The following is a 26,855-nucleotide window of genomic DNA, read 5'->3' on the forward strand; positions in this document are numbered from 1 at the left end:
AGCATAGACAGTAGATAGAAAATAGATGGGGGGGGCAAGAATAGTATGGGAAATATAGAATCTAAAGAACTTGAGAAAAAAGGGTATCAAAAAAGGGGAAAAAAACTAATGGATAATAATAAAAGATAAATAAATTAAAAAAATAAATAGAAAAAGAAAAAATACGATGGGAAAATAGATAGGGGGGAGGGCAAGAATATAGGAATACCAAAGAACTTGTGACACATGGACATAAATGAAAGGGGGGAATAGTGGAGGAGGGGGTGTGCAGGGTGGAGGGGAATGAAGGGGGGAATAGGACAACTGTAATGGCATAATCAATAAAATATATTTTTAAAAAAACAATTTCATTTTTGATCTCTATGATTTACTTGTATATATCCTTACAATTCTCCTTACAATAGCAAGGAAACTTACATGTACTATCATTTCTCCTCACCTAGCAAAATACTTAGCACTTAATAAATATTACAGTAGTTGGATGAATTATCAAATTATAGGAATGAAAGAAATAATTATCTTGTACTTTCATTACTTTATATAACTGGTGACTGGGTGATAATGAGAATTTCCAATAAATTAATAGGCAAGTCTCCAGAGCCCCCAGGCTGCAACCAACTACTCGCAGCTAAGACAGGAGACCAAGATCAGGAAGGGCTCCGTAGGTGCAAGACAGGCCCACCCATGCAGACCCACCAGGTCCATGTGTGTCCAGTCCACTCCTTACCACATCCTTGCCTCCCCTGCTCTTCAGGTCTTGGATCTCAGCCATGAGTCTCTGCAACTCCTGGCATGTGTACTTGTACAGCTCATAGTCTCTTCCAGGGTCCCGCAGGTCTACCTCAGCCTCCTCACTGTAGTATTTACCTTCCTGTGGAGGCAAGGATACAGGACTTGGGGAGGGAGTAAAAGTCTCCCTGTCAGGACCAGGCATAGGGAGGGATATGGGCTGAGACCAGTAATCATGAACCCCCAAATCAGGTCTCTAAAGGATCTGTTCCTGAGCCCTGGCTGGTATAGCTCAGTGGACTGAGCACGGGCCTGTGAACCAAAGGATTTCAGTTCGATTCCCTGTCAGGGTGAATGCCTAGGTTGCAGGCCAGTTCCCAGCAGGGAATGCATGAGAGGCAACCATACATTGATATTTCTCTCCCTCTCTCCTTCCCTTCCCCCCTAAAGATAAATAAATAGCCCTGGCTGGTGTGGTTCAGTGAATTGAGCACGGGCTGCAAACCATGGAGTCGCTGGTTCGATTTCCAGTCAGTGCACATGCCTGGGCTGCGGGCCAGGTCCCCAGTGGGGGCCACATGAGAGGTAACCACGCATTGATGTTTCCCCCTCTTTCTCCCTCCTTTTCCCTATCTCTAAAAATAAATTTAAAAAATCTTTTTTTAAATCTAAAAAAAAAGAATCTGTTCCTCACATCACCTGTTTTTCTTTGTTTCAAAATGGAAAATAATTCCTCTTCTGATTATAAAGTAATGCATGCTTAGTGACAGAGATTCAGAACATAGAGACGAGTATCAAAAAACAAAATGAAAAATTGCTGCCCCGGCTGGTATAGCTCAATGGATTGAGTGCTGGCCTGTGAACCACACAGTCCTGAACTGGTTTGGGGCACACGAGAAGCAACCACACACTGATGTGTCTCCCTCCCTTCCCTTCTCTCTAAAAATAAATAAAATCTTAAAAAAAAAAAAAAGAAAAATTGCCTATAATTTCACCTCCCAGTCTGAAATAACTCCATGGCTAATACTGTGGACAAACGCAAATTTTATTTTATTTATTTATTTATTTATTTATTTATTTTTAGAGAGAGGGGATGGGAAAGAGAAGGAAAGGTAGAGAAACATCAATGTGTGGTTGCCTCTCATGTGTCCCCTACTGGGGCATTGGCCTGCAACCCAGGCATGTGCCCTGACTGGGAATCGAACCAGAGACCCTTTGCTTCACAGGCCCGTGCTCTATTCCACTGAGCTACACCAGCCAGGGCGCACATTTTATTTTTTAACAAAATGAGCTCATACTGTCCATGCCGTTTAGTACAATTTTCCATCCCAACACATATCTCCATCAAAATGGCTGCACCACGGCCAGACAGTCCACTATCTAGATAAACCAGAATTAATATCACCACATTCCTATAGAAGAGTGTTCAGATGGTCAAATTAAGCTTTAGTAGAGACTAAAATATCGTAATTGGTCTCCAAGCCTTTGGAGTAAACAGAACAAATCTCTTTAATAGAGAGTTAATAGTTAATAATACTGTATTGCACATTTGAAAGCTGCTAAGAGGGTACATCTGAGAAGTTCTCATCATAACAAAAAAGATTTTATAACTATGTATGGTGAGAGATGTTAACTAGACTGACTGTGGTGACCATTTTGCAATATATTAAATATCGAATCACTTTGTTGTATACCTAAAACTAACATGCTGTATTTCAGTTATATCTCCATTAAAACAAGAGTCAGCCCTGGCTGGTATAGCTCAGTAGGTTGAGCAAGGGCCTGTGAACCAAAGGGTCGCTGGTCCCAGTCGGGCACATGCCTGGGTTATAGGCCAGGTTCCCAGTACAGGGCACACAAGAGGCAACCACACATTGATGTTTCTCTCCCTTTCTTTCTCTTTCCCTCTTGCTAAAAATATGTAAGTAAAATCTTTAAAATTAAACAAAGAGAGAAAGAGTCAGAATCAATGCCCTCAAAAGGATGTTTCTTCATTAATCTTGATTTCCCAATCTGAGGAAGATATCACTTTTTATTTAAACTTAAGCTGGTATGTTTCTGTTCTGGTTTTAAAAACAAACAAAACACATAACCAACCAAATAATCAAAACAAGTAATGAATTAGCTTGACGGTTTCAAGGACAGAGAAATAGCAAAAGGAGATCCTGCTGGCCACTTGGCTCTCAGACCACAGAAGAGGTTCTGTGGGCACGTGGTTCTGGTACTGTCTCAGCAGCAGACCAGGGCCGCCACATCTCCAAAGCTCAAGTGGCATGCTGCAGATGGACTGCCTTCCTCTGATCATCCGGAAAACGGGAAACACCATACTAGAATGCATTCTCCATTCAGGCACTAATCATGTCTCACGTAGGCTTGTTGGGTGCTGGGATGCTGCAGCAACACCTGATGCGGCTACTTAAACTTTGTAGAGCTACATGAACTCTGGGCACCCTGTTAAACAGAGGCCGCCTGGGAAGTTGTCCCTGTGACCCTTACCTGCTACAAACCCACATCCAGGTGCCTGGCCCACACGCTGCAATTCTCAGCAGCACGGCAACCTTGGCTAATCTCACCTGCTCAGTGTCAGAACGACTGCGCTTCCCTTCAGCTGGGGCTCCATCGCTGCGGATCACTTTGGGCTTCCGTTTTTTGCTTGATTCTGACGACATGGTGGTTTGGTGAGGTCAGGAAGAAATAGCAGAGACCTGTTCAGGGGAGAAAGCTTTTGAGATTTTTCTAGAGTTGGAACTGGAGATCTTCCTGGAGTCATAATACTGAAGTTTAACTAGCAGTTCTGGTCACTAACACCCTGGTAACTCAAGAAAAGACTCAACCCTAAGCCTCAGTTAAATCTTCTGTAAAAATGGGGAAGGGTCATCCCTCAGCCTGTCCAAAACGAACCCATCTTCTTCACCTCCACCTCCTTTAGAGGCACCACTACCACACCACTGACCAAACTCCGCAGACTGGCATATAAGCACATTCCCAATACTACTGATTGATCGCTGTGTGCTAGACCTTATCTAGGCACGTTATGGGTATGTTCTCATTTGATCTTTATACAAACCTTTTAGGTAAAAAGTACCATTTTACAGATGAGAATGCTGAGGATCAGAAAGGTGCATGAGCTGCCCAAGCTTACACCGCTATTATGCTAAAGCTTGACTACATCTGATGCCACATCAGTGCTCTTAATGACATTATATGCCTCCTAGTCTTGCTACCATCTCATCAGGGGCTGCCACCAACTCCCTGGTTAACCCTAAAATTTAAAAGACCACAGCCTACATTTCATGGCTGTGGTCATAAAAGCATCCCCCCCCCATCTCTCCCAAATGGCACCACAGCCCCCTGAGGTGGGCAGCATTATTCCCCTCACCCCCAAAACTTTGTCCGAAACAATTATTGAGGGATCCTGTAGCTCATGGTAGACAAGTCAGAGAACCCTATGATGGAGTCTCCTCTCTACTATTTTATAGCTATGAGTCCTGGGACAAGACACTTCACTTTTCTCTGGGCCTGTTTCCTCACAGATCAAACGAGAATTCCAGTCCCCACCTCAGGGTTTGCTGTGGACATTAACATAGGAATGTCCTCCGCTGTGGAAGGTGATGAAGATGATCTGGGAGCGGGGCTTTAGACGGTACATGGGTGATCTTTAAATGATGTTGAACACCTGAGGAGAAAGTTAATCTCTTTTCAATTTTCTTTAGAACCTTCTCATTGCTTCAAAAAAAAAAAGGTCTCATTTCCCCAGTTTGTCTAACATCTATGAACACCCATGTTCCTTTGTTAACAAAAGGACTTATCACAGAGCCTTAGACAATGGAATCTAGCCAGAATTATTAACAGTGATCTGTTTTCATTTTGTTATTTATTTATTTATTTTTAGAGAGAGGGGAAGGGAGGGAGAAAGAGAGGGAAACATCAATGTATGGTTGCCTCGCATGTGCCTCCCTGTGGCCAGGCACCTGGCCACAGGCTTCAATTCGGGACCTGGCCCGAAACCCAGCAAGTGCCTTGACTGGGAATCGAACTGGCGACCCTTTGGTTCATAGGCCGGCACTCAATCTACTGAGCCACACCAGCCAGGGCTAAAATATATTAATTTTTATCATTACCTTCTGCATATGACAAGTGAAAAAAGTTTTGTATTTAAAAGAAAAATGACATTATATGCCTCCTAGTCTTGGAGGAGGCATTTTTCTTTTAAACCGAATTTAAATTTTAAAAGTGACTCAATTAAAAACCTTTAATAAGTAATCCTACATCTAAGTTGATTTAGCCAAACCCCCAAAGGTGAGACCCCACAAAGGTAAGACCTGAAAGGCTTAAATGTGGGAAACCCCGACTTTGACAGCACAGTGGAGTGTCTGGCACACAAAAGCACACAATGTGAGCCGTCGGTTATGACCACCACCACCGTCGTCACCTGGAGGCTACAATGTGAGGCCTACAATCTGCAGCCCACATTTCCCACAAGTGGAAACTGAGCGCGCGCGGTCGCGCCGCGCGGCGCCGACAGGCCCGGAACCCGGGCGTGAGGGCGAGAATCCGGGCCGGACTCCAGCCCCAGGACGCCCCCGGGTGATCCGCACCTCAGTCCCAGGGCAACGGCCTGGCCCTGCCGCCCTTCCACAGTCCCGCTCCCCTCCTCACCGAACAGCGTCCCGAGCCGGTCCCAGAGAGCGACCCACTTTATGCGCCGGGAGACTGCAGCCAGCGCACCACCAAGAAGCGGAAGGAAGAAAGAGTAGCCGGAAGCGAGGCGTGGAGGCCGGAAGCGAAGAGCGGAAGCCGGAAGCGAAGCGCCAAGTCCCGGGAAGGTAATCGGCCTACGGTGCAGGCAGTGGCTGGATGACCTGGGACCACGAGGCGGGGATTACTAGGTTTCTGGGTTGCCTGGGAGTGTCCCAATCGCCAACATCCTCACGCAGTCCTCTAAAACCAGGAAACTGAAGCTGCAAGGGCAATCTTTTCTTTGTATTGAGTACATAGAGGGAAACATCCATTTATTGTTTCAATTACTTGTGCATTCATTGGTTGCTTCATGAATGTGCCCTGACCAGGATGGAACCCGCAATCTTGGTGTGTCGACTCTCTGAGCACCCGGCCAGGACAGCAAGGATGAACACTCTGAAATGTGTTTCCTTCACTCTTTCCCCAGCGCCCCAAGTCCAGCATCTAGTAGGTTCTCTGTCAAGTATTTGTTGAATGAACTGGCGTCATGCCCAAGATAACACAAAAGTGTGGTAGTGTCAAGACTTGGACCCCTGTGGGTTTGCCTTCATAACCTGGGTTATTAACAACTGTTATTTTCACCCTAACATCCACACTAGTCAGGACAGCAAGTCAGAGAGGGCATTAACCCCACCTTACATGTATTTTTACCACAGGTGCATCAGTAATTTCCCATTTTCGACCCAATTAGCCCAGGGCAGTCACAATTTCAAATACAGTGTCTAACAGCTTCAAATATTTTCTATCCCTGGTAGGAATTGTACAGGCAGAGTAAGCCCTACTTATCTGGAGGTAGAGACACTGATGTCTCAAATCCCTGGTTATATAGGGAAATTCCTTCTGCCATGGGGGAAAGCCATCATTGAGTAGTTCAGGAAGCACAATACCATACAGAGGGGGGTAAATCAGCAGCTGGAACTGGGAAAGCTGGCCTGGCCTTGGCCACCTACCAAAAAGTTCCTTGCAGATGAAGAAAAGACACAATGGTTTATAGTAAACATGTAATTGGTTCCATCAGCATCTCCAGCACAGGTTTTCCTGAAAGGGAGGCAGAATAAATCTACCCAGAGGATTAAAAGTGTGGGGGTCACGGAGGAGGCCCCCAAAGTCACTGACCCCACTCCACATTTCGAGTGGCCCCGTAGAATGAGGGTTGGGCTGATCGAATATGAAGAGGGAGAAAAGGGATACAAGGTGAGGGACATACAGGCTCAGGCCCATATCTTTGCCTACAGGAAGGGAAAGGGAGAGCAGGAGAATCTCCCTGCACAGAAGGGCTGGAACTATGCATTCACTTTGCAGAAGGAAACAGATGAGCCTCTTTGCAAGTGGTCTTCTGTCATGTCTGTTCTCTTTCCCATTCTGTATTCCAAGTTCTGCAGTTCAAAGTTCTGAATTCTATGTTCTACCTTCAGAGTTCCTGACCCCCAGAACCTTTCCAGCTCCCTTTTCCCAGATTTTCTAAGTGCATTAGCTGGACCTACTGCTGACATTGCTAATCAAGGGTTTTCCTTTATTTCTTGTGACAATTCTAGGCTTTTTCCCAGCAGGAGGGATTTGGTTCAGACTGTTCAGCAAGTGGGTAGCCCAGCAGAGACCAGGAAATTCCTGAGAGCCTGGTGTGGTTTTACCTCTTCCCTTCCCACCCCACCTCTAACCACTAGACACACTACATTTCAAGCAACTAAAGCTAAACTGAGGTTTTTCATGGTGACAATTGGGGACTGGTGGACTTGAGATGAGGAATCTTAGGGGGAAGACATAAAGGTTGTTCTTCATTCAGAGAAATTACAGACTGCTTCCAGCACAGGGGAAGGAGTGGGTGGGGAAGGTGGGAAGTCTCCGGGCAGAACTAGAAGTTCTCAGAACCCTGTCATCCTTCAGCCCCCCACTGTCTGGGCTGAGCACTAGCCCCCAGAGTCCTCCAAGATCTGAGAGAGAACCAAGATAGCAGAACTGGGAGCTCCTCTGTACGTGGCTGCCCTGAGGGAGAAGGGGAATGTGGTGGAAGCAGCAGCAACATCACTGAAGAGGCGAGATCTTCAAAGGGATCATGATCCGAGACTCCATGTGTCGCACCAGGGGGACTGCAGAGAGAGGCAGAGGTCACAGAGGTCACAGAGTGAATGAAGCAAGCTAACGCGAGAAACATGCTTCTGAAGGGGAAGAGTGCCAGGGATGCTGAGACATGCAATGCCCCACTGCCCTTCTGGAATGCCTCACAGAGAGCCCCAGGTCTTCCAAACTGTGGGAGAGGGGACTCAGGTGGTGATGAAATGCAACATTTAAATATTTTTCGTAATTATATATTTATTTTCCTGAGTTTGTGAAAAAAATAATAGCATAGTAAAAAGTGACTTCACAGATCCTATTGCTTAGGACAATGCTAGGTAAAGAACAAAGTAGGGGGATTTAAAGAAAAGTGCCAAGAAAACAAGTAGCCACAGTGTACTGGTAGGACAAAAGCTGGGAGGGGGTCTTCAAGTGGCTGAGGTTTCAAAAAGATTTAGTTCAGCTGCCTCATTTTACAGGGGAGAGGTTGCAACCCAGAATGGGTTGATGCCAAAGTCACCAAGGAGGTGAGACTCCTTCCTGCTCAGAGCTAGTCATGCTGTGTGCACACAGATTGCCTATAGTCCTTGTTAAAGTGCAAATTCTGATTCAGTAGGTGGCAGAGGGGGTTGAGAGTCAGCATTTCCAAAGGCTCCAAGATACGCTGATACTAAAGGACAGGCCCCTGTTCATTCTGGGATGCCCCAGCCACCCCACCCCCCACAGTCCCTGGAGCAGAGCCAGGGCTCTGTCAACACCTACTGACTCCAAGTGGTTATAGGAGGCCCAGCAAAATGACAAACAGCTTGTTGGAAAATATTTGCTGCACACATCCTCTGTGCCAGAATCCAGGTGAAGCACTTTTCATAAATCAGCGCCTGGAATCCTCCCTCCAGCCCTCCGAGGCAGGCACTATTACCATCACCATTTTACGGATGAGGAAGCGGCCTCGGCGAGGTTGCAGGGCAGCCCGAACTACTCCACTTGTCTGAGGCAGGGACCTCTTGGTTGTTTTACCTTCCCCTAGAGCACTCACTTAGGACTGCTGGGTCACATGGAGTGTGCCACCAGGGCAGAAGCCCCAAAATTCATTGCTTTCAAAGCGAGTTTCCCATCAGTGGAGGGAATCAAGTGAGGCACCTAGCAGCTGACCTCCAAGGTCCTCTGACCCTCATACCCCAGCCCGGAGGAGGTGGTACTCACCTGTGTAGTAGACATTTTGGTCCCAACCCCTCTTCCTCCAAGCGGCATTTCTAGTCTCCTCCCGAGACTGCAGGTCTTTATAGGCTGTGGGAAAGGCATTGCCTCATTCTCTGGGCACAGAGGATCTGACCCTGGTACCCAGAGGAGGGCCGTCCTCCCACTGCTCCAAACCCCGCCCTGCTGTCTTCCTCCCCGATGCCTCGGAATGTTAGTGAACACTGTCTGCTTTGACAGTCTCATCTGCTAAGTACATTTGTTGACAACTCTCAAATTTCTATATATCCACCCAGAACCTCCTCTCAGGCCCCAGACACATTTATCCAGTGCCCACTTAATATCCCTATTTGGATGTGCCAGCATCTGAAGTGTAACACTTTCAGGGCCATGATTAAACCTCTGAACTCCCCACCCTGCTCCTTTTAGGGCCCCAGTGACACACTGCTTCCCCCTCCAGACTAATTAATCTGGACTTTTCAGCATCCTCACCGCCACCACTTTGGCCAGTCTGTCACCTCTCCTGCCTGAGCCAAGGGTAACCGTCTCCTGTTGCCCCGCTTCCTCTCTTGCTCCTTACAAAGTGCTATCAGCATAGTACATGGCAGCCACAGGAATATTAGAATACATATCAGGTCATGTCCTGCTGCTAATAATGCTGCAGTAGCTTCCTGTTGCATCTGGAATAAACCTCAACTCGTCCCCATAACCTGCAAGGCCCGCCAGCCTCATCTCCTCACACTCCTCCCCACTCTCTCCACACCAGTCTCCTCTGCGATCCTCAAAATCCTGAAGGCCCTTCCCCAGCACAGGGCCTCTGCACGTGTTATTCCCTGTACTTGGAACGCCCCTGCCCAGCAATTCACAGCTGGCTCCTTCCCATCCTTTAGCTGGGTTTCCACTTCTACCTCCTTAGAGAAGCCTTCTCTGTCTGTTCCGGACAACTTAGGTCCCCATACCGTCATCGTTTCTCCCTGTCTGCGTTATTTGTAACAATGTGAAATTATCTTTGTTAGTTTACGTCTGAGGTGGTTTCTCCCTCCGCTAGAGCGTTACCTTCCACAGGGTACTAATGTGTTTGCACTGTCTGCACGAATGACAGTGGAGAACGGGGACTAGCAGAAGGCTCCTGGGGGGCCCCCAGCCTACCCCAGAGATGGTGCACAACGTAGAGCTCTCCTATCTGTGAGAAGAAGCCGCCCACCGCCTCCTGGTTCTCCTGCCGGTACTTGATGGCCCGAGCCCTGGGACGGCAGAAGAGTGTGAGGAAGAGGCCAGGGCCGATACAAAGGGACCCGTGAGGTGTCCCCAAGCTGATTTCTCTGCCACACCTCAAGGGAGAGGCCTGAGGTCAGGCCCCAGCTCTGAGATGGCTGGGGACAGGGGTGACGGAGGTACGGCTGCTGGCTGGGTGTTCTTCCAGGGGGTCCTCTAGAAGATCCTCACCTTCTGGCTGGATCCTTCTCCTGGATCCATGAGGGGCCAAGGTTGCAGGATTCCCTGCCACACGGCCCTGGGAAAGGTGGCACCCCAGGGGAGGGGACTTGGCAAGGCAGACCCTGCCCAGGGTCACCCCACCCAGACCTGCCACTCACCAGTTGTTCCCCCACTCGATCATGGTTCCTGGCTGAAAAAGAACCAGAAGAGACTGGAATGAGCTCTCACTTCAGATTCCCAGGGTCCTAGCTGGGAGAAGAGGGGCAACCACCAAGTCTCCCCAGCTCCAAGGTCACTTGGCCCTGGGGGCCCCAACTCGCAGCTGGGTGTGCACATACGCACAGGTGCATACACACCTCTGGTCTGAGCCCAGAAGGAGGGAGAAGCTGGAAACCACAGTCTAGGTGCTGGGGCACAGGGCCCACCCACCTTGGGGCACCTGTACAGCAGGGAAGTGGGACCAGGCAGGGATCCAGTGGGAGGAAGGTACCTTAAGCTTGTATGTCCTCAGCTCATAGATGTTGGGACCTGCTCTGGGCTGTGGTTCATTCCAGAAGCTGAACTCGAGGAGCATCTGGTTTCTCCTGGACAGCAACATCTTGCTGCGCTCCTTTCGGAACTCCAGGTACTCCTGTGGGCATGACACCCAGGAAGCTCTCCCGCTGCCCCCCGGAGTGTGCCCCGTGGGGTGGTGGCAGAGGCAGCCCCCAGCACAGAGCTGGACCAGAACCAATAAGCAGAGATGTTTGCCAAGTAGATACCAACATACCTTGTTGTTTTTGAGTTTGTTCATGCAGTCCATGAGGGCTGGGTAGCCACCCGAGAATCGCCACAGGTGTACTGTTGTGGGGTGAGAGGTTCAGGTCAGGGGGCCCCTGGGACCCTGCCCTGCTTACCCCAAGACTGGCTAAGCATATATATAAGGGGTGGTCTCTGGCTTGGTTCTCCGGAGCACCAGGACTCTTTGAGTTTCCTTTGCCTTGGTGGGGGACAGTGCTGGGTAGGGGATGACCCCAGACACAAGCCTATAAGACTTAGGTTTGAGCTCCAGCTCTGCCAGATGGTACCCTTTGACCCCTCTAGGTTATAATGTCCTCATCCTAAAAATGATAATAATGCTCCCGCCCAAACTGCCTTCAGTAGCAACAAGAGAATCTGATGTGAATTTTCACCCAAGGTGCAGTGGCTCACTTACAGCCAGGCCTGTGGGGTCAGGCTGGACAAAAGGAGCGCGTAGGTCTGACGAGCTGAGATGGGACGTTGCGAAACAGTGAGTTTAAAATAGAAACCAAGGAACAGAGCAGCATGTACGGTATGCTACCACACATTTAGGGGTGGAAGGGCATCTCTAGAGATGCTGGTCTACGTGCCATCTCTCCATGGAGACTCAAGAGATTGTGACGGGAGAGGCCCTGGAGGCAGAGAACTGAGACCTGGGGATCGCAGGCAGGAAGAGGCTTCCTTTTCATTCCCTGAAAGCTCTTGTCCTATTTGAATTTTGTATCATAGCTTCTGTACTGGGTTAAATATTTCCCCTATCCCCAAGTTCATGCCCGCCCAGAACCTCAGAATGTGACTTTATTTGGAAATACGGGGTCTCTGTAGGTGTAATTAAACACATCTTAGGTCATACTAGGTTGGCCTTAAATTCAGTGACTAGTGTCCCTGAAAGAGGGAGATCTGGACACAGAGAGAAAGGACACCATGTGAAGAGAAAGACACAGAAAGAACAGTGTGTGCCTGAGGAGGTAGAGACTGGAGCGACGCATCTACTAGCCAAGGAATGCCAAGCATTTCCAGCAACCACCAAGACGCTGGCCCTAGAGACTTTGTAAAGAGTATGGCCCTGCCCACACCTTCATTTCAGACTTCTGCGCTCCAGAACTTGAGAGAAAACATTTCTGCTCTTTTGAACCACCCACTCATTGGTACTTGGTTATGCCAGCCCTAGGAAAAGAAACTATACCTTGCAACAATAAAGTAACACAGTTAGTGTGGAAAAGAAGAAAGGGAACAGAGTTGCCATCCTTCAGAGAATGGCTGGGACAAGGGAGGAAAGCTCCCAAAAGATCAGTTGGGCAGACAAGAGCTGAGGGCAGCTGGCCTGACAGGTGAGGGTAACCAGCATTTGGAAGCTGAGACTCTTGCTGCTTTCATCCCTAACCTGTCTCTCACCTGCCTTTTGACTCCATCCGTGTCTTGATTTTTCCCATTGGCAAATGGTCTGAACCTATGGTTTAAAAGGTCCTTCCCAAGGGGAAACAGTGCTACATGAATGGAAGTCTACAGAGACTAGGAATGCTGACCTATGGAAGAGAAATTAACTTAACATTGGGGGACCAACAGGAAAAAGTTACAGGTGGGGCATTCTAGGCCCAAGAGAAGAAAGAATTTTCTAGCAATAAAAGTGGTTCCTCTAGAAGATGAATCAGTAGTTCTTAAAAATTCATGAAAACATAGATTCCTGAGCCCCACTCCTAGGGATGGCTCACAGGGTCTGCTCCGCCAATCCCACCACCCCAGCTGATCCTGTGCAAGACGCTTCAAGACATGCAACACACAGGACATGCTTTAAAAATTCAGGATGCCATTCCTCAGAGTTGATTCCTGAACTAGCAAACACACAGGAGAATCCAAGCAGTGCTGCTGGAGCTGATTAAGTTGTACCTAAAATGGAAGAACTGCAGGAGCTGAAACTGAAGACAGTTTGTTTTCTCTTATCCCTTCTGATGTACTGTTACTGAAACAGAATCCATGATTAAGAAAACCTATCTGGCCCTGGCTGGTATAGCTCAGTGGACTGAGCCTGGGTCTGCGAACCCAAGGATTGTGGTTCAATTCTCAGGGCACATGCCTGGGTTGCAGGGCAGTTCCCAGCAGGGGTTGCACAAGAAGCAACCATACATTGATACTTCTCCCCCTCTCTCTTACCCTTACCCTCTAAAGATAAATAAATAAAATCTTAAAAATAAAAAAAGAAAAAAGAAAACCTATCTGCCTATCACAGCTTATTTTAAAGACACAATTATCAGAGCTATGAAAGGATGAGACAGGCTGGCTTACGAGGTAGTGAGCTCCCCATTGCTGGTAGTGTCTTAGAGAGAACGTTCTGTCAAGGCAGCTCTAGAGGAGCTCCCTGTGCCATGCAGAGTCTAAACCAGCACTACACAAAAGCACTTTGTACCAAGATGCAAACATTCTATAGCTCTACTGTCCAACATGGTAGCCACCAATCACATGTGTCTACCAATGGGCACTTGAAATGTAGCTGGTGTGACTGAGAAACTGAATTTTCCATTTCATTTAATTTCACCTAATTTAAACTTCAATAGCTACATGTGGTTAGTGGATACCTTCCTGGACCGCGAAGATCTAAATGCCAAGGCCCCTCTGAGTGGCTGAGGCGCTGTGAGTCAACCAAATCCATGTGTGGCTCTTAGTAGCTGAGGCCAACTGAGGTGGGTAAGTTGGAGTGGGATGGAGCATGCAGGGGAGAAGGAACCACCTCAGACAAGAGCCCCTGTTCACTCCACAAATACGTGCCAAACACTGGGGATTCAGTGGTGAAGAAAGAGAGGCAGGGCCCTGCCCTCCCAGAACTCACCACCAACATGGGGAGACAGAGAAGTACTCCACAGGGTGCAGGACCAGGGCTGTGAAGAGGCAAGTCCCGGGGGCTGGGGAACCACGGGAGATATCTGCCCCAGCTTGGGTGGAGGAAATCAAGGAGGCCTCCTGGAGGAGGTAATGTTTATGCCAAAATAAAAGATGAATAGAGGAGTGAGCCAGGGAAAGGGGCAAGGGAGAAAGACTGCTTTGGGCAGAGGAAACAGCAAGAACAGTGTGGAACTGGAGGGTGAAACTGTTGTGGGCGGGACAGCACAGTAAGCAAGGAGGATGTGGAGAGATAAGGTCAGAGGCTGGGCAGAAAAGGGCCCGCAGAGCCTCAAGGGCCACTCCAAGGGCAGAGGAGAGCCAACACAGGTGTCTGGGCAGGGGAGTGAGCCATGAGAGCTGCATTTACAGAGACCCCTCTGGGTGCTGCTGTGGAGAGGAAGTGGAGGGCAGCCAGGTGTAAGAGGTGCTGGGGGCCTGGGGGGGGCAGTGGCACTGCAGAGGTGGGCATCTCACCTGCCTGGTCCTGCTCCCCATACCACGTGTTCCAGTTGCCCACGAGTGAGCAGGGGTAGTCCTCATCCAGGTGCAGCTTGGGCAGCACAGCCTCGCTGTGGGAGGGGCACAGAGACGGGAGAGGGCTCACACCAGCCACCAGGCCCTCTGGGCTGGGCGTCAGTCTCCCCGTCTCTAAGATGCAGATGTTGGACAAGACATCCTTAGGACTTCTGGCTCTGAAATATTCATCCCTGGATTTCTCTAAGGAGACTGGGACTGGGATGGAGTCCCCGCCCAAATAGGCCCTGGAACAGGTGGTGGAAGATGCTCACGTTAGGCTGTTGTAGGCGTCCAGACACTCGGGCTTCACATTGTGAACTGCAACAGAGGACAGAGAGTGGGAGGTGAAGCAGGGGGTGTGTGTGCAAGCAGGGAGCTAGGGTCCGGGAAGCCCAACAGGGCCAGGGCTCCCAGGACAGCTCAGGATATCCCAGCCCCTCTTATCTCCTGGCTGAAGCCTTGCAGGCCCTGGAGGGGCAGGCTGGTGGGTGTGGCAGCCACTCACACTGGATTTTGTAGAGGTTGCTGGTCTCCTTCTTGGACAGCAAGGTGGAGTGGGCGTCCTTCCGGGGATCCACCTTGTGCACAAAGAGAGAGCGGAACCAGCTGCCTTCATTGTCCTTGGAATAGAAGCTGTGAGACAAAGGAATTCAGAAGGACATGCGGGGATATGGGGAGCCTTGGCCCTTCCATCTGCTCAGGTACACTGGTCCCCTAGGCTGGTGACCCACATTTCTGGGAACAGGGCCACAGAATCCCATGGCAGCTCCAGAATGTAACACGTCATCGGAGCCAGCTGAGCAGACCTCATCCCTTCGACTGAGATCATGGCTGCCCGGTCTGAGTCTGCTTCCTGAGTATTTGAGGAGCCTCAGGAGGCCAAGAGAGGCAGCTTCAACTCCCATCTCTCTCTCCAGCCTCCACACTTGAACCCCTTCCGAGGGGTTCCCCTCTTGGGCCACACAACTGCAGCCCCTTGCCAAGAGGCAAACCAAACTCAAACCCACCTTGCTGGATACCCAAAGTCCTCAATAGCCCAACCTATATTGTTAGTCTTCTCTTCTGCATCCTCCCCCACCAAGTGTGTACCCCACTCTCCAGGTATGCTGCTCCCTAAACACACCGGGCTCTTTCACTCTGTGCTTTCTTTGCCAGTTCTGTCCCCAATGACAAGAATGCTGCATTCACTGTCCTTTCTAGTGCTCACGCTACACTGGGCCTGTGCCTCTTCCAGCCCCCACAAATGGACAGATAGCCAAAGACAAATAAGCTTGGTGCCTGAGGAGGTCACAGTCACTGGAAGAAACCAGCCTGGGAACACAAAATGCTGGGGGAGCCCAGGCCAGTGAGCCTGAACTTAGCCTCTGGCAATTGGGGCAGGCTCTCCAGAGGAGGTGATCGAACCAGTTTCCAGATCTACAGGGCTGATTTGGCCCATTGATGGGGTAAAAGGCATTGCAAGGCAAGATTCATTCATTCATCCAGCCAAACTTAATTGACAAATATCTGCCTTGTGTATTTCACTAGGGTGTTGTAAGAATAAATGAATGAATGAATGATGTGCCCTGTTCAGAGCAGATAAACCTATTACCAGGTCCTGCCAGGCCATAACTGCTTTTCCCACACAAGGTCCCAGCAGCCTCCAGCCAGGCCTAAAAAGCAAGTCTCCCAGTGGATGATTTCTGGCCGTGGAGGCCCTGTGAGAAGTCCTCCCCTTTTCTGAGTCTTTTCTGTGGCTAGAATTAATGTCTTATAATTTCTAATTGATTACAGTTTCCCCCCAAAACATGGATCAGCCGCTCGGATAGATAAAATGTAAAAACATTTTAAAATGGTAAGCACATTCGTATGAGCACAAAGAAAGGTGAGTAAGAATTTGTCCCAAATTGTCAATACTGCTTACCTGGGAGAGGGGTGAGGGGGATGGTTAAATTCGTCTTTATTCATTATAATTCATAAAGCTAAAAACAATTGTGTTAAGTGCTTCTGAATTCACAGTCCTTCTGTCACTGTGCACACATTTGCTTTGTTAACAAAAACCAAGACACTTATCCTCAGGTGGGTGGAGCGGCCTAAGAAAATTCTGATCCAGAATGAGGGAGTCTCGCCCTGTAGATAATACTTGCTGAGGACATTCTCTGTGCCAGGGATTTGTAATCATGATCAGCTTTTCAGTCCCATGATCCCACTGAATCTGTGTAATGATGTTATGGTGTTGATACTACTACTGCCCTCATTTTCAAGACCAGAAAATAGAAGGTCAGGGAGTTTAAGGAACTTGCCCAAGGTCACATAGCAAGTCAGGGGCAGAATGCAGGCATGGGCCAACCCAGAGCTCTTTCCTCTAAAGCCAGTCACCGCCCTGGGTCAGGTGCTGACCTGGGGAACAGCAGGCAGATACGGTGAAGAACTAGGTGAGTTTCAACAAAACCACTGGCAGAGGGACCTGACCTTTGATTTGAATGTGGTGTGGATGCTTCCCCTGGAAGGGGTGGTGGCAGGGAGATCAGCATCTCCAATTTGTCAACCAAGACCTTTGCTCCAGAACTGGACTCCAAGTAATTTATTAACACTGATACTGGCCAGGAAAAACAGCCAAGTGGCCAGCCCTGAAGAAAGAGCCTGGAGGCTGGAGTGCTAGGGAGTGGAAGCGAGACCCAGGAGATCCCACGGGCCCCCAGGTCTTCCCATCACTCTCTAATCCTTCCTGCCTGTGGGCTTCAGTTTCCCCATGTGTCAAATGAGCAGGGCAAAACAGCCTGCTTCTAAGAATCTTTTCTACAGGTAACGCACAAGGAGAGACCTGTCCAAGATCCTAGGGATCCAAGATCCCTGGGAAGCCAGCACTGTCAGGCTCACATTTCCGATTTCATTTTCTCAGTGAAAGCACAACATTCTCTTATCCTTGAACTCCCCTTGAACTCTCTCACCTTGCTCTCTATTTTTCTGTAGCTCCTTCTAACACAAATTTTTTTTAATGTGCCTTGTTCATTGTTTCCGCACTAGAAGCAGCCCCACCAGGATGGGGATGGTGTCTGTCCTGTGCAGTCCTGCTGTCTTGCCAGTGCCTGGAACAGTGCAGGGCTCAGGGCGCATGCTCAGTCCATGTCTGGGGAATGAAAGGAGTGGTGGGGGAGCTCAGACAGAGCCGCAGGAACATGGTGAAAGGTGGAAGGCAAGAAAGTAAAGAAAGGGTGGACCTTTGCTCAGAGCATGGACACAGGGCTCAGGGGCCCTTTCTATCCTTACCACCACAAGAAGAATTAGTGCTTTGAGGCACAGGTTCTGGACAAATTTGGGTTCTGATCCCAACTCAGCTTCATCTGTCTGAGCCTCATATTCCTCATCTATACAATAGAAGCCAGAAGATGGACCTTTTAGAGAAAGGGCTTTAAGTGGCAGTGGTAGCTAGTATCACTATTCCTACCTAGATTCCTAACTGATCTCTGGGCTCCCCCCTCCACATTTTCCCTAATCTGCCCATCAGTCTTTGTAAAGCAGCACTTTTGTGATGCTACTCCTCTGCTCAAAAGTCTTCTGTGGCTCCCCACTGCCTACAAAACAAAGGCTGGAGTCTCCACTTGGGACTCTAGCTCTCATCTACTTTGTCAAGCTTTCCAGAGTTAATTCCTGTTTAAATCTGATAACCACAGAGCTGGGAATTCCCATCCCAGTGGTTCTCAAACCCAGAGTACCAGTGTCACCCGAGGAATTCTCAGCTCCTTCCAAGACTCCAGGAATGGGCCCAGTGACCCTGGTTTGAACGAGCCCACCAGGGGATTCTGACGCACACTCAAGCTTGAGAATCACTGCTCTAGAGCCGTCCCAATTTATTTATTTTTCATTTAACCTCAGTAAACTATCCCAGAAATACTGAAGATTTTGTTATCTAAATTCTATTAAGAATGCCTCCTAGGCCTAGAAAACACAATACAGCTTTGTCCAGTCTTTGGGAAGGATCTGCCCCAGCTGGACATTCAGCCCCTTCCACAAAACACCTCTCACATTTTCCCCCACTCCTTTCATTTTCATATGACTACATCTTGTCTCCCCAAACACAGCGGAAGCCACTATCTAGTGTCCTTCCACCCCCCAGGATATGTAGCACCATGCTTTTCACATGAGAATTGCTCAATATTTGCTCCAGATGAGAATTTTTCAGTAGATGACACATTTGCACCCTCGATAGGGATCAATAGTCTGATGCCTCTCCCCATGAAACTGCTCCGAAAAGTTGTATTTATTTGCCGGGAAGCTGGGGTTTATGAACATTCTGAAACACTTGTATTTTAAGTTGGCTGACTTTAGAAAGGGCCACAATTCTGCTTACTGTTCCAGAGTGTGTCTTTAGAAGACACACTAGAAGAATTAGAATTTAAGTACTGTTAACAACGGGATCACTGGTGCAGCAGAGGACTGCTGTTTACTGAGTGCTTACTATGTGCAAAGAGCTAATCCTCACAGTATGTTTTGAGAAAAAGATGCTCCATGCTTTAATCAATGACCCACAGGATTCCGATCTGGATCCATTTGATTTCAATGCCCACAAACTGAAGAGGTCAAAAGGGCTGCTGCTGTCCCTCTAGTGACTCCAGAGAGGTGGGGAGGACTGAGTAAGGGTCAGTTGGGATGGTGACATTCACTTCTATCCAATGTTGGACCAGGGAGTAGGTAACTAAGGGGCTGGGTAAGTATCTTCTATGTGCAGTTACAGCAATCCTGCAGAACACAACTAGCAGAGATCACCACTCCCACCGTACAGAGAAGAAAACCAAGGCTCACTGAGGTTCAGTGCCTCATCCAAGGTCACTGAACGAGTGAGGAGCAGCAGGTGGCCTCTATGTCCCAGAATCCTGTGTGACCTCTGGATACGTGTCACACAAATGGCTTCTACAAGCAACTGATTCTGTAACCCTGGGGAAGTGAGGTCCCTACCCCAGCCTTGATCTTTCCACGTGGAAAATAAGGGGCTCATACAGATGATCTCCCCAAGGCCCTTGCTGCCCTGATATATGAGGGGGTCATGCAGAAATTGCTTGAGATGCAGGCTTGAGCAAGGGGCAACACCTGTTGTTTGTTCACCAGGAACTAGCAGCCTCACACCATGGCCTTTTTTATCCTCTACAACTCTATGAGATATGTACTATTTTACCACTCCCATTTCATAGATGAGGAATCTGAGACTTCAAGAGGCCAAATTACTTGCCCAAGTTCACCCCTCCAAGAATGGCTGAATTAGATTTGCTAGTGCCAGGCAGATTCCAGGCTCTTTCCATGATATCAGCTTTCTCCCCAAATGTTAGGCAGTCTGGTGGAGGCCCATGCCGGCCCCTCTTTCCCACCTTCCCCAAAGCCCCACTGCACAATGCTGCTCTAACATCTCAGGGCAAGCTCTGAGGAAGCTCTGAAGCTTCAGGCCTGTGCAGCTGGCCAGAAGGGACTGCTGCCTCCTTTCCACAGGCGAGGGGACAGGTGTCCTCACTTCTTACCAACTGTTGAGTATACACTGTCCTGACCCCTGTGCCAGGGGCTGGGAAAACAGAAAAATGAGGTGATGATCTAGTAGGGGAGCCAGGTAACGGTGATAAGAGCAGAGATGGGGGAAGTACAGATTGCAGGAGCCGGAGGAGGGAGGGGCAGCCCAGGGCCAATCAGAAAGGACAAGCCCTGCCTCAGCCCACAGCAGGGCCCACACGGAAGCTGACTGAAGGCATGAGCCAGCCAGCCTCCCTCTCTCAGGAGGCCACCACTTGTGGTGCAAAGAGCACTGGGTGTCAGGAGACCAGGATCCAGACCCAGTGCTGCTACTGAACAGCACGGGGAGTGACTGGGCAACTCCCATCCATTCTCAGGCCTCTTTTGCCGCACCGGTACTGTTCAGGGTTGGGGAGCAAAAGGTCTGTGCAGCCGTGGCTCTTGGGGATGTTCCATTGCTCTCCCTAATTCTTCCCCTCAGAACTTCCAGAAGGGGAAGCTGGCTCTCCTAGGAGCCTCCAGTGGGTACCATCTCACAATCATTGCAAAGGCCTGGGGAAAAGGCCACTCCTGCCCTCCCAGGCTCCCTCTCTCCAGGTCCCAGGACCCGCCCCTCTCACTTACCTCCACCTTTCATTCTCTGCTCAGAGTCAGGCATCCACTGGGACAAAGACCCTGCACGTACTATCTCCTCCATTCTTGCCCAGGGCTCTTGCCCAGGGCTCTTCCCTAGGCCTAGATTTGGCCCCAACCTCTAACCCATAGATTATAAGCCGGAGTTTCTGCGCATCTCCCATGCCCAGGCCCTGGTCACCCGCCCTGTAACCCCACGCACGCCACCCCTACCCGGCCCGGCTCTCACCGTGCCGCAGATGCAGCTGCAGCATCCGTGTTGCGGGGTCCAGGGCCCCCCAGCAGCCGCCGAGCCGCTGCAGAGATGCTGCACAGCCGCGGAGCCATGTTGGAACAGAGCAGGTTGGAGGAAAGCCCCGCCCCCGAACCCGGAGGCGGAGGAGCGGGAATAAGCCCCGCCCCCTCCGCTAGCCCCTTCCTTCCACACAGGGCCAGGTGGGCGTTGCCTCGGTGCAGCTCTCTCCCAACTATTCCACAGACCCTGGGTTTAAGGAAGTTGGGGTTCTGGTCCTTTGAGCCCCTGCAGCTCTGCTACTGACTTGCTCTGTGACCTTAAGAAACCCCTTTCCCCACTCAGGGCCTCAGGGTCCACTTCTATAAAATGGGAGCGTTGAACAATGATGGTACCAAGGGTTCTCAGCTGGGCATTGAGAGATAAGTGTTTGAGTAAGCCCCCTAAAAGTATGCATTTCTCTGGGGAGAGGGGAGCAGTGTTTATCACAATGTCAAAGAAACAAACCCACTAACAATTTAAGACAAGGCGAGCAAGGCTCTGGGCTGCAGGGAAGCTTTCTCTAGCTCATTTCCTTTTCTCTGCCTGGGCCTCTTGGGGTCCCACACCCTCCTTCTGCCCTGTTCAGCTCTTTTGTCTGCCCTCCACACTAATCCCTGCTCAGCCCACAATCCCCCAGGTTACAGACCTCAGCAGAGACAGAGAGCCTGCAGACCCCATTCAGGGCCCAGGAGCCTAAAGGCTTCCAAAGGGGCCTGGAAACACGCATGCACATCCCAGAAACGAATGTTCATCGATGACAGGTGGCTCCCTCCTGGTATGCTTGGAGTGGGGGAGTGGAGGGAGTGAATATCCGCAAATACTGAGTATGCCTGGCTAGTGAATGTGCTAAGCTCTGAGACACCAAAGGTGGCCAGAATAATAAGCCCCCGGCCTTTTGGGGACTTAAGGCCTTGGCAGGGGAGACAAAATCAAATAAGCACTGACTTTTTAAAAATATTTATTTATTTATTTTAGTTTTTTAGGGAGAGGGGAAGGGAGGGAGAAAGAGAGGGAGAGAAACATGGATGTGAGAGACAAATAGCATCGTTTGCTATTCATACATGCCCTGACTGGAGACCAAACCCGAAACCCAGACTTGAAACCCAGCCACTGACGGGATTGAACTGACAACCTTTCACGCTGAGGACATCGCCCAACCAACTGAGCCACACTGGTCAGGGGAGCACGGACTTTTTTGTCAATTGAATTTATTGGGATGTTACTGGTTGACAAAATGATACAAGATTATGTATTGTAGAACTGTTCCAGGCGCACAGTTCTACAGTACATTATCTGTGTACTGTACTGTATGTTAACCACACCAAATCAAATCTCCATCTATCACCATTTATCCCCCCCATGCCTTCTTCCACTTCCCCTAACCTCTCTTTCCTGCCTGCAATCACCACACTGTCGTCCACGTCCATCGGTACTGACTCTGAGTCCCTCCAGGGCAGGAAGGAGCCTTGGGCCTCTCTCCCTCACCTCTCCTACCTGACGCTTAAAATATTTACTGAATAATAGAAGAGCATATACAAAAATATTTTTGCTAACTGCAATAGAGGCTGTGAAGAGAAAAAAGGGAGGTCCCACAAAAACTTCAAGGTCAATAATGACCTTGGTCAATGATGACTTCAAAGGTCAATGATGACTTTGATAAAGGTCAATGATGACTTCTATAAAGAAGTTAGGCTCAAAATATGATTTTTTTCTAAAGTAGCTACAATGAACATGTATTATATATGTGGTTTATTTAAAAAGGAATCTGAGTGTCATCATGATAAATGAAAAACCTGAATCAATTGCTGTAAACAGGCAGAACCATCAAAATAAATGCAATGAAAACCAGTGTGGCAGCTGCCTTGCAGCTCAGGCAGAAGGCTGTGAGCCTGAGGCCTGTGTTCTGTGTTAACAAAGAGCATGGAGAGGGGTTAGAGACATGGCAGGGCCCAGTGGCTTCTTGGGATTACTAGAGGGACCGAAAAGGGAGCAAACTCCTCATTCTGAAAGTCACTGTGATTGGAGGGCTCCCGGTCACAGCCACTTCAGGAAGAGCCCAAATGGGTACATGGAGGAGCAACAAATAAGATGTCACTAGTGTCTGCAATGATGGTAAAGGTTAACAGGGCAGATGTCTGGAAAACAGCCTTGCATTTAAGAACAAACAGCAGCAGGCCGCAGGTTACAGCTTTGGCAGATGCACTTGAACGTGAGGAATGTGGCAGCAGTGATGTCCATTTATTGGGAGCAAGAGAAGATAATTTACTGGGTTTCCTGAACAAGAGTGCTCGCCCTGCTTGGTTCCTGCCCTTTGCACTCTCTGCGTGTTCACTGAGCCTCCAGAGCTGGGAGGGGAGTCACAGGTGCACGACTTTATGGATAAACAGAACTGGATTTCTAACATGACATTACATGTTTTTAGCCACATAATTGCAACAGGGAGTAATAATAACATCACTTTAAAGAGGATTACATTTTAAAAACCTGACTTCTTCTCCCCAGCAGAGGCAGCCAGAGGCAGCCAAATAAAATTATATTCCCCATTTGCTGATACAATTCCAACACACAATTTGCTTCATCCTAAATATAAGCTGTGTTATACTAAAGGTGTTCTATTTGCAATAATTTACATGTTATTTATAATTTACTCTAAATACGGCTTTTTGTGTAAAATGTAAGTGCCTCATTTTTAGCTAAGAAACGTAAAATCTTTTACTGATATTTTACATTTACCCCTTTCCCCCAAAATACATGATACATTTTCCTTTTGGTGCAGTGTGCTTCATATGAATAAGTTGAGGTAGCAACTGAAAATAAAAAGATGTCACTGGTGTATCTCTGAGACATGTGACTCGGTTGGGCATGGTCTCACAAAGCGAAAGGCCAATGGTTTGATTCCTGGTCAGGTCACATGCCTGGGTGGTGGGTTAGGTCCCCAGCTGGGGCACATACAAGTAGCAACCGATCAATGTCTCTCTCTCACACAGATGTTTCTCTCCCTGTCTTTCTCCGTCCCTTCCCCTCTTTCTAAAAATAAATAAGTATATAAATAAATCCTTTAAAAGATATCACTAGTGTCATTTGGTGGCGCTGTCCTTCCCTTAGGAATCGAGTGTGGCAGGCATGGAGAGGTAGAAGTGACTGCCTCCATTGGGCCTCACCGGAGGCCTGACTTTCGACCTGAGCTTTAAAGGATATGTAGAGAGAACGTGCCAGGAGCAGGGATCAGGGCAAGGAGAACCTTAAGCAGAGGAAGCAATGTGTGCACAGTATGTGAAAAGGCCACCAGGAAGAAATGGGTATGAACTGCTCAGCACCACCCCACGTAATTAAAGGGGGGAGAATCACTCAGGACAAAGGACACTTTTCTAACAATGGTGTGGGCAGCCTCGATAACCTGTCACTGGAGATGCAAACAGAGGCTGCGTAACAACTCACTGGCCATGTAACAGAGGGCATTTGTCAATGAAGCCCCAGGAAGCCAGGACCCTTGGACAGGGTGACTATGGCCCTCCTGGTCTAAATGGAGAGTCCTCACCCAATTCTTGGTGTTTCTGGCTGCCTCTGCGGGGGAGAAGAAGGGAGGGCAGAACCGCAGCCTCCTTTCGCTGGTCTAGGCATTTTCAAAGCAGGTTTTCCCATCTCCCCCCAGTCAAGTGGGGCAAGAGAATCAAACTAGGTGGCTCCAGGATGCTCCCACCCCTGGCCTAGAGTGATGGGAAATGAGCCACAGTGTGGAATCTCACTTGTATGCAGCTTCGAGAACCCCGCCCTCACCCCACCTAGGATGGCCAGCTCATTCCAGTTTGCCCACTGTCCCAGTTTTATCATGGAAAGTCCCCCATCCCAGGACACCCCTCTGTCCTGGGGAAACCTTCCAGAAGGTTTGGTCATACTAACTGTGGCTCTCTCACTCTCCACAGGACATACACCCACTCCATCCCAGAAACTTTTTTTCTTAACTAACTGCATTCACCCTGCTTGAAAGGGGGCTCTCTTGTGGCCTGCAACAACCAATCAGCTGAGAAGCTGGTGTGAGTGGATTCCTGCCCCGTGGACTGTGCATTCCGGGCAGCAAACCAGAGAGATATTGGACAAGTCCGCCAAAAATGAATCAGGCCATTTCCAATTACTGTGGAACAAATTACTGCGAAATTTAGCAGCTTGACACAATAAACATTTATTATCTCACAGTGTCAAATGGGCCAGGAATTCAGGAGTAACTGCTTAGCTGGGCCGGTTCTGGCTCTGGGTCTCCCACAACATTACAGTACAGATGTTGGCTTGGGGTGGGAAGGCCTGACTAGCTAGAGCTGTCGGATTGGCTTCCAGGGTGGGGTGCTCACACCCCTGGCACCTGAGTGCCAGCTGTTGGCCAGGAGCCTCATTTCCTTACCACATGGGCTTCTCCAGGCAGTGGGGGCAGTCGCCACATAGCAACTGGCTTCCCCCAAAGTGAGTGATCCAAGGGAGTGAGGTGGAAACTTCAAGAACCTTTAAAACCATCCCTGACTGGTGTGGCTTTGTGGGTTGAGTGTCACCCTGCAAACTGAAAGGTCACGGTTCTATTCACGGTCAGGGTACATGCCTGGGTTGCAGGCCAGGTCCCCAGTTGGAGGAGTGTGAGAAGCAACCAATGGATGTTTCTCTCCTTCTTTTTCTCCCTCCTTTCCCTTCTCTCTAAAAATATATAAATATAATTTTTTTAAAAAGGAATTTTATAACCTGGCCTTGGAAGTCACGCTCTGTCATTTCTGCATATCCCACTGGTTATATACATCAGCCCTGCTTGGTGTGGGAGGGGACTTTACAGGGGTGTGAACACCAACACTCCAGAGTTACAGGCGCCATCCTGGAGGCTAGCTACCACAATCAGGCTCTGCACTAGACCCGACTTAATGAGGACTGGATGCAGACCTTCAAGCAGCTTTCTATGAGCGGCCGCCCCAGCACCACTGTCTCCTGTTCTAGGATCTAGTCCCCTCTGTCCTCTCTGAGGTTCCTTCCCCATCCACCACTGAGGCTGTGACATCTCTTTCTCCCGCACCTGTCCATCCCTCCCCTCTCCGCAGAAAGCTGACCCCTCTCTTCTCCCTTTCTTCCTTCCCAAAGCTGCCCTTATGGAATCTGCCTCCATAACTCATTGCCAAGGCCTATTGCCTAATTTGTGAAATGAAATGAGAGGAGCCAGGGACAAAGACAGATGGGCAGTGCCGGGCGGCGAGGAGCAGGCAGGTTCATAAGTGTAAAATATGGACAAACCTGCCATCATCTATTCTCTAGGACAAATAGATCATCACTGAATGGGCTGCAAAAGAGCAAAGAGACAAATTACCCAGCTGTGGCAGTGTCACCTGCTCCTTATTGATGGGCTTTTATGCTCGGGCCCGACTGCTCTCAGAATTTCATTGCCCAGCTCCTATGGGACACCGAACAGGAGAGGAAGGGACAAGAAAGCTTTTCTGTTTCAGCTGGGGCATGAGCTGCACTGCCAAGTCCCAGCCTTTCTGTGTGTTGCGTCACATGGGCAGATATGAATTATGCAACTTTGACATGGTGCCACATAAAACCATTAACAAAGTGCCACTCCGTGTATAAATTGGAAGTCGTACAAATGCCAGAAAAAGAAAACAGTTTAACTCATTAGGTATGGAACAATTTCAAAGCATACGGATGGAATGAATTATAAACTCTTTATGCTACTGTCACAAGGCGGCGCCACCACAGCTGGAAAACAAATGACCACACGTGTCATTATGGAGCAAATCACACTGTTAACATGCTTTGGACTCTAGCAATTGCTTTTTCCACACTACTGAGCTGTTATTTTGCCATTCCCTGTCATTGTGAGCCACTTAAAAAAGATATAATAACAACTCAATTCACACGTTCACGAGGTAGAGATGCTAGTGCTGAAAAACATACCCACAAATCAATATCTTTGGAGTAGGTGTTGGACATGATAAAACACGAAGAAGACTGAACCACCTCCGAGGCACATGGCGCTGTTTATTTAGGAGAGTGCCGTAGCAATAATGCTGCAAAAATACAAAGCAGCCTCAAGAGCAAAAATATGGCAAAATGGTTGTAGATTTATGAGCCGTGCAAATGCATTTGATGGCCTACTTTACATTCATTCCTATGG

General features: G+C 48.9%; 2 protein-coding genes across 4 annotated transcripts in view; both read right to left on the bottom strand.

Annotated features, from left to right (window-relative positions):
* The window catches only part of THOC5 (THO complex subunit 5), a 31,976-nt gene extending 26,463 nt beyond the window's left edge, over positions 1-5,513 (bottom strand). For 2 of the 3 annotated variants that reach the window (XM_037153269.2, XM_037153267.2), the window contains exons 1-4: positions 5,389-5,513; positions 4,288-4,405; positions 3,303-3,434; positions 728-871 (exon numbers count right to left, since the gene is read on the bottom strand). In XM_037153269.2, the coding sequence (XP_037009164.1) occupies positions 728-871; positions 3,303-3,398 (240 nt within the window). In that variant the 5' untranslated portion in view covers positions 3,399-3,434; positions 4,288-4,405; positions 5,389-5,513. The remainder of the gene's footprint in view (positions 1-727; positions 872-3,302; positions 3,435-4,287; positions 4,406-5,388) is intronic. The other variant, XM_037153268.2, reaches the window with a different exon arrangement.
* Positions 5,514-6,456: 943 nt separating this feature from the next.
* On the bottom strand, positions 6,457-20,788 carry NIPSNAP1 (nipsnap homolog 1). Its single transcript, XM_037153270.2, has 10 exons — positions 20,666-20,788; positions 14,834-14,961; positions 14,601-14,646; positions 14,287-14,381; positions 10,925-10,995; positions 10,646-10,786; positions 10,314-10,345; positions 9,868-9,962; positions 8,725-8,808; positions 6,457-7,556 (listed from the first exon to the last, which is right to left on the bottom strand). Exons 1-10 carry the CDS (start codon positions 20,761-20,763, stop codon positions 7,492-7,494), a joined length of 855 nt encoding a protein of 284 aa, XP_037009165.1. The 5' UTR covers positions 20,764-20,788; the 3' UTR covers positions 6,457-7,491.
* Between the last annotated feature and the right edge of the window lie 6,067 nt (positions 20,789-26,855).

This window comes from Artibeus jamaicensis, unplaced genomic scaffold, assembly GCF_021234435.1.
Source record: "Artibeus jamaicensis isolate MK-2021 breed Jamaican fruit bat unplaced genomic scaffold, CSHL_Jam_final contig_525, whole genome shotgun sequence".
Lineage (NCBI taxonomy): Eukaryota > Metazoa > Chordata > Mammalia > Chiroptera > Phyllostomidae > Artibeus > Artibeus jamaicensis.